The following is an 8247-nucleotide window of genomic DNA, read 5'->3' as shown; positions in this document are numbered from 1 at the left end:
ACCAGGACTAAATGGAAAGTTCAATATCCAACCACAAAAATCAAGAGAGACATGAAAAGGTAAATAAGAAACAGAGGGGAAAGAAAGAAAACTCGTATTTTTTAAATTTTCCTCTTTAAGGGCTTCAATAAGATCTAATTATTGGTATTCCTATGTGGAGAAATGTTATGTGTAATTCTCTGTAGTGAACTCTATTCACTATTTTAGTACTCACTATTATAGTAATTAGAAGAATTGTTCATAGGGAGAGGCTGGAGTACTAAATGGTCTAAGATGATATGGGGAAGTGGGAAAGAGGGGGGTGAATAGTAGAGGACACCAAGAGAAACTTGAATGAATAAGAAAAATAGGATATTCTATTACACAAAAAGAGGGCATGGGAAGAGGAGGGGATGAATACTATTATAAGAAGGAGAAGAAGTGAGCATTAAGAGGTAATATTTAAACCTTACCCTCAGTGGAATGAACCCTGAGAGGGAAGAGTAGCTATATCCATTGGGATATAGAACTCTATCTAACCCTACTGAGAAAGTCAGAAGGGATAAACCAAGGGCAACAGGGGAGTGTGGAGTTCAAAAAAGGGAGGGGAGAAGAAGAGGGAGGGAATTAATTAGGCCTGAAAAATAAAAATAGGGGAATAATAACAGAGGGAGTAGAAAGGGAAGTAAATCAAGGGAGGGGACAAGGATTACTGACTTAAAGCAAACCACTGATTAAAAAGGAAATAGTGTAAGAAGAGGTAGAACTAGGAAAGGATACCAAAATGTTGGCGATTACACAATTGATAATTATAACTCTGAATGTGAAAGGGATGAACTCACCCATAAAACAGAAGCACATAGCAGAGTGGATTAGAAACCAAAATCCTACCATATGTTGTCTATAAGAAACACATATGAGGCAGGTGGACATACACAGGTTTAAGGTTCAGGGCTTGAGCAAAATCTTTTGGGTGTCAAATGAGAAAAAGAAGGCAGGAGTGGTGATCATGATTTCTGACAAAGCCAAAGGAAAAATAAATATGATTTAAAAAGACAGGGAAGGTAATTACATCTTGATAAAAGGCAGCCTAGATGATGAGGAAATAACAGTGCTCAATATTTATGCACCAAATGGCATAGCATCCAAATTCATAAAGGAGAAACTGGCAGAGCCCAAGAAGGAAATAGTAAAACCATACTAGTGGGAGATCTAAATATTCCTCTTTCAAATCTAGATAAATCAAATCAAAAAATAAATAAGAAAGAGATAAGAGAGGTGAATGAAATCCTAGAAAAATTTTATTTAATATGTGGAGAAAAATAAATAGGGACAAAAAGGAATACACCTCCTTTTCAGTGGCACATGGTACATTCAAAAAGATTAACCACGTAATAGGGCATAGAAACATTGCAAATAAATTCAAAAGAGCAGAAATAATAAATGTAACCTTTTCAGATCATAATGCAATAAAAATAATAATTAGAAAGGGCACATGGACAGGTAAATCAAAAACTAATTGGAAATTAAATAATATGATTCTCTAAAACCAGTTAGTCAAAGAAGAAATCATAGAAACAATCAACAATTTCATTGAAGAGAATGACAATTATGAGATATCCTACCAAACTCTGTGGGATGCAGCTAAGGCAGTACTCAGGGGGAAATTTATATTCTTGAGTGCATATATTAACAAATTAGGGAGGGCAGAGATTAATGAATTGGACATGCAACTTGAAAAACTAGAAAGCAAGCAAATTAAAAATCCCTAGATGAAAACTACATTAGAAATACTAAAAATCAAGGGAAAACTTAATAAAATCAAAAGCAAAAGAACTATTGAATTCTAAATAAGACTAGAAGCTGGTATTTTGAAAAAATAGATAGGGCAGCTGGGTAGCTCAGTGGAGTGAGAGTCAGGCCTAGAGACAGGAGGTCCTAGGTTCAAACCCGGCCTCAGCCAATTCCCAGCTATGTGACCCTGGGCAAGTCACTTGACCCCCATTGCCCACCCTTACCAATCTTCCACCTATGAGGCAATACACCGAAGTACAAGGGTTTAAAAAAACAGATAAAATAGACAAAGTACTGGTCAATCTAATAAAAAAAAGAAAAGAAGAAAACCAAATTGACAGTATCAAAGATGAAAAGGGAGACCTTACCTCTAATGAAGGGGAAATTAAAGCAATCATTAAAAACTATTTTGCCCAATTATATGGCAATAAATATAGCAATCTAGGTGAGATGGATGAATATTTACAAAAATACAAATTGCCTAGATTAACAGCAGAAGAAATAGAATAACTAAATAATCCCATATCAGAAAAAGAATTTGAACAAGCCATCAAAGAACTCCCTAAGAAAAAATTCGCCAGGGTCTGATGGATTCACAAGTAAATTCTATCAAAATTTAAAGAACAATTAATCTCAATGCTATACAAATTATTTGACATAATAAGCAAAGAAGGAGTCCTACCAAATTCCTTTTATGACACAAATATGGTACTGATTCCAAAGATAGGTAGATCAAAAACAGAGAAAGACAACTACAGACCAATTTCCCTAATGAACAATTTTTTCAAAAATCTTAAATGGAATACTAGCAAAGAGACTCTAGCAAGAGATCAAGAGAATCATCCACCATGATCAGGTGGGATTTATACCAGGAATGCAAGGATGGTTCAACATTAGGAAAACCATCCACATAATTGACCATATCAACAATATAACAAACAAAAATCACATTATTATCTCAATAGATGATGAAAAAGCCTTTGACAAAATACAGCACCCATACCTATGTCTATTGAAAACACTGGAAAGTATAGGAATAGAAAGTCCTTTCCTAAAAATAATAAACAGTATATTCCTAAAACCATCAACAAGCATCATATGCAATGGGGATAAATTAGAAGCCTTTCCAATAAGATCAGGAGTGAAACAAGGATGCCCATTATCATCTCTATTATTTAACATTGTACTAGAAACACTAGCAGTAGCAATTAGAGAAGAAAAAGAAATTGAAGGCATCAAAATAGGCAATGAGGAGACTAAGCTATCACTCTTTGTAGATGATATGATGGTCTACTTAAAAAATCCTAGAGAATCAACTAAGAAGCTTGTAGAATTAATCAACCACTTTAGCAAAATTGCAGGATACAAAATGAATGCACATAAATCATCAGCATTTCTATATATTTCCAGCACATCACAGCAGCAAGAGGTAGAAAGAGAAACACCATTTAAAATCACCCTAGACAGTAAAAAATACTTAGGAATCTATATACCAAAACAAACACAGGAATTATACGAAAGCAACTACAAAACACTTTCCAAACAATTAAAACTAGATCTAAACAATTGGAAAACATTGATTGCTCATGGGTAAGACGAGCTATCATAATAAAAATGACCATTCTACCCAAATTAATTTACCTATTTAGCACCATACCTATCAAACTACCAAAAAACTTTTTTTTAATAATTTAGAAAAAACTATAACAAATTTCATTTGGAATAACAAAAGATCAAGAATATTAAGGGAAATTATTAAAAAATGTGAAGGAGGGGGCAGCTGGGTAGCTCAGTGGAGTGAGAGTCAGGCCTAGAGACGGGAGGTCCCAGGTTCAAATCTGGCCTCAGACACTTCCCAGCTGTGTGACCCTGGGCAAGTCACTTGACCCCCATTGCCCACCCTTACCACTCTTCCACCAAGGAGCCAATACACAGAAGATAAGGGTTTAAAACAAAACAAAACAAAAAAAATGTGAAGGAAGGTGGCCTAGCAGTACCAGATATTAAACTATACTATAAAGCAGTGGTCATCAAAACAGTATGGCACTGGTTAAGAGACAGAAGGGAGGATCTGTGGAATAGACTAAGAGTAAGTGACGTCAGCAAGGTAGTGTATGATAAACCCAAAGAGCCCAATTTTTGGGACAAAAATCCACTATCTGACAAAAACTGCTGGGAAAGTTAGAAAACAATATGGCAGGGATTAGGGTTAGACCAACATCTCACACCATACACCAAGATAAATTCAGAATGGGTGAGTGACTTGAATATAAAGAGGGAAACTATAAATAAGTTAAGTTAACATAGTATAGTTTACTTGTTAGATCTCTGGGAAAGGAAAGGAAAGATTTTAAAACCAAGCAAGAGTTAGAGAAAACTACAAAATGTAAAATATATGATTTTGATTATATGAAACTAAAAAAGTTTTTGTCCAAACAAAACAATGTAGCAAAAATCAGAAGGGAAAAAACAAAGTGGGAAAAAATCTTTATAACGAAAAACCCTGACAGGGTTCTAATTACTCAAATATACAAGGAGTTAAACCAATTGTATAAAAAATCAAGCCATTCCCCAATTGATAAATGGGCAAGAGACATGAATAGACAATTTTCAGGTAAAGAAATCAAAAGTATCAATAAGCACATGAGAAAGTGTTCTAAATCTCTAATAATTAGAGAAATGCAAATCAAAACAACTCTGAGGTATCACCTCACACCTAGCAGATTGGCTAAAATAAAAGAAGGGGAAGGGGCAGCTGGGTAGCTCAGTGGATTGAGAGCCAGGCCTAGAGACGGGAGGTCCTAGGCTCAAATCTGGCCTCAGACACTTCCCAGCTGTGTGACCCTGGGCAAGTCACTTGACCCCCATTGCCTACCCTTACCACTCTTCTGCCTTTGAGCCCATACACAGTATTGACTCCAAGACAGAAGGTAAGGGTTTAAAAAAAAAAGAAGGGGAGAGTAATGAATGCTGGATGGGATGTGGCAAAATTGGGACATTAATGCATTTCTGGTGGAGTTGTGAACTGATCCAACCATTCTGGATGGCAATTTGGAACTATGCTCAAAGGGCTATAAAAGAATGCCTGCCCTTTGATCCAGCCATACCATTGTTGGGTTTGTCCCCCAAAGAGATCATAGCTAAACAGACTTGCACGAAAATATTTATAGCTGCGCTCTTTGTGGTGGCAAAAAACTGGAAAGCAAGGGTAATCCCTTCAATTGGGGACTGACTCAACAAATTGTGGTATATGCTGGTGATGGAATACTATTGTGCTCAAAGGAATAATAAATTGGAGGAATTCCATGTGAACTGGAAAGACTTCCAGGAATTGATGCAGAGCGAAAGCAGCAGAGCCAATAGAACATTGTACACAGAGACTGATATACTGTGGTAAAATAGAATGTAATGGAATTCTGTACCAGCAGCAATGCAATGACCCAGGACAATTCTGAGGGATTTATGGAAAAGAACGCTATCCATATTCAGAGGAAGAACTGCAGGAGAGGAAACATAAAAGGAAAACCCCTGCTTGAATTCATGCCTTCACCACTTCTTGACTAGATTATATGTAGTAACCTTTTAAATTGTTTTTCTACTTTGTGTTTCCCTTCTTTACTGTATCATTAACTTAAATTTGAGGTGGACATGATTGGGGATGTAGACTTGAAACTACCATACCAATGCAACTAACAACTATTTGAAAATAGGTCTTGATCAATGAATGACACATGTTAAAATCAGTGGAAATGTGTATTGGCCATGGGTGGGCAGAGCGCAGGGAGTGAAGGGGAAAGTAAGAACATGAATCATGTAAGCATGTTAACTTTTCTAAAAAATAAAAATTATTGAATTAAAAAACTCAATCTGAGCAAATCAGAACTCATTTTTTTCTTGTCAAATCATATCTTGTCAAAATCATGTTTCTTTTCAAAATTTCCATCTTTTCAAATCCTAAGCTTCCCTAATTGTCATTATTGACTATTTTTTCTCACTGCCACAGTCTCAAAGTCTTACGGTCTCTACAAGCATACCTCTTGCAAGTGTTCCTTTCCTTTTACACACATGGGCTTTAGAGTGCCCCTCATTCATGCCTTCACCACTTCTTGACTAGATTATTTGTAGTAACCTTTTAAATTGTTTTTCTACTTTGTGTTTCCTTTCTTTACTGTATCATTAACTTAAATTTTAAAATCTTAGTCATAGAGCATAGATCTGGCCATATATCAACCATGCTCAAAAAAAAAATCCAATCAGTGGATGTTTATTGTCAATATACTAAAATGCAAATTTCTTAGTCTGGTATTTAAAATACTTCAGCATCTAGCCTCTGCCTTTCTTTTCAGAATTTTAAGCCCCAGAGTCATTGGTCTATATTGGATCCACTTATCTCCACTGCATTATACATTACTTCTATTCATGCACCCTACTTTTTAGCCAAAGTAGTCTAGCATAGTTTTTTAAATACAGATTTAGCTAATTGGAATCAACTCTTTCAGAGAAAAGGGAACTCATGGAGTACCAATGAAGGTACATTAGGCTGTAAGAACTTGGAAAGATAGGGACCATATGAATCAGGGAGGCACCAAAAAGCAATTCTGGGAATTATATCATTTCAGAGTTGAAATGGATATCAGAATTCAGTGATTTCAGCCCAATCCCAGAGGGCGTCCACGTTGCCTTTAAGGAAGACCCAGAAATTCCATTATATTAAAAAGAATATATGACCTAAGAGGGTAGCTATTGGGATAACATAATTTGGATGTTATCGAATAAATATGCTCTAGGAATATCTTCCTTCTTATAGAAACATTTAAAGGTTGTTTAGGCTAACAATAATTATCTACTAATAGTCAATGAAGGATGGAAGCTTTATTTTCTCCCGAATAATCAAGTAGTACGTAGATACTTGTGAATCACTGAAGATCAACACAAAAGGGCTACAAGCTGGAAAGCAGGCAGCCAGGAAGGCAGAAACATTCAACAGCCAAAGTTTTGTCTTTGCAAATTGCACATATACTGTCAATACAGAATTGATTAAGTTAAAGAATACAAATATACCAACAAGCATCAGGATAGATTGGGTAGCCCTGGTCTCAAGAGAGGGTCTAGAGAAGAGGTTGCTACCACGAATATATTGGACCCTTTGGCGATGTCTGTACAAAACAAGTACCATGGAACCACTGGTCCACATCATAATTATTAGACATGTGATATCATGTAGAAAAATTATGAATGCAGATATTGTGGTAGAAAATGAAGGATTAAATAATACAGAGCAAAAATCAAAATCCAGTATACTAGTGGTGTTTTTGTGACCCTTTGGGCCTTTCATATAGACAAGAATAGGACCATTTGATCCCATGTGGAGGACCCAACAGAAGAGACAAAAGGGAACCATGTACTTTTGAACTCTGGGTTTGATTTTTGCCCACCTGGAGCTCCCAGGACTGATGGTGATGGCTTGAAAGCCACTCAGGAAGGAAGTGGTGCATAGAGAAAGTCCCCGGGCCACTCGATGAAAGTAAAAGACAAATTTACATCCTATGTCATCCAGGAAATTATTGAGCCCAAAAGCAGCCATTGTCTGAGGGATCCCCTTGGAGAGAAGCACCAAGATGTTGACAAAGGACAGATGGGTAAGAATCATGTCTATTGTCCTCAGCCTGGAACCAGCAAAGAAGGTGATGATGTAAAGACCCAGGAGGAAGGAATTCCCCACCACTCCAACCAGAGTCTGAGAGAAGAAGATAATTTTCAGTGCAATGTCATGAGCAATCATTTGTTGACTGTTTAAGGAGATAAAGAACAACCAGAAACTGTAGAACCTGAGGGGAAAATAGAAAAGATTGTTGATCAAGATAGAGCCCAGAAGATCCGAGTTCAGTTCTCACCTCAGACATATACTTCCTGTGAGATTTTAGGAAAGTCATTTACTCTGCTTGCTTCAGTTTCACTATCTGTAAGATTGATATTATAATAATAGCACCTACCTCTCAGAGTTATTGTGAGGCTCAAATGATGTAATATTTGTAAAGCTACATATAGCTTAGATGTCTGTTATGTAGTAAACTCTAAATAAGTATTCATTATTATGACTGTGAATGAGATGAGAGTTATTCCTAGTTAATTCATACATTCAGTAATCAAATTTATTTGTCCCAGAAACTCTATATTAAAATTAAATTGTATTTTGTTTTTTGCCTCTGAATTATCTCTCCTGCCCACTGGCTCCACTTTCTCTATCTAGAAAGAAAAAAACCCACAAACATGCAGAGTTAGGCAAAACGGATTTTCTTATTAACATGAACCAGAAAGTATGTTTCAATTTAGAATCTAAGTTCATCAGTTCTGTACTTGGATGCAGATGTTATGTTTCATAATCAGTCCTCTGACATTGTAGTTTATCATTTTATTGATCACTGTTCATAAGTCTTTCAATTGTTCTGGTTCTCGTATTTTCTATCAGTCATT

General features: G+C 36.1%; 1 protein-coding gene across 1 annotated transcript; it reads right to left on the bottom strand.

Moving 5' to 3' along the window:
* Positions 1–6619: 6619 nt before the first annotated feature.
* LOC123243296 (vomeronasal type-1 receptor 1-like) lies at positions 6620–7555 on the bottom strand. The gene has a single exon (XM_044671528.1). The coding sequence runs from the start codon at positions 7553–7555 to the stop codon at positions 6620–6622; it is 936 nt and encodes a 311-aa protein (XP_044527463.1).
* Between the last annotated feature and the right edge of the window lie 692 nt (positions 7556–8247).

This window comes from Gracilinanus agilis, chromosome 3 (genome assembly GCF_016433145.1).
Source record: "Gracilinanus agilis isolate LMUSP501 chromosome 3, AgileGrace, whole genome shotgun sequence".
Taxonomy (NCBI): Eukaryota; Metazoa; Chordata; class Mammalia; order Didelphimorphia; family Didelphidae; genus Gracilinanus; species Gracilinanus agilis.
Note: the sequence above shows the minus strand (reverse complement) of the source record. Positions and strands in the feature narration are given on the sequence as shown.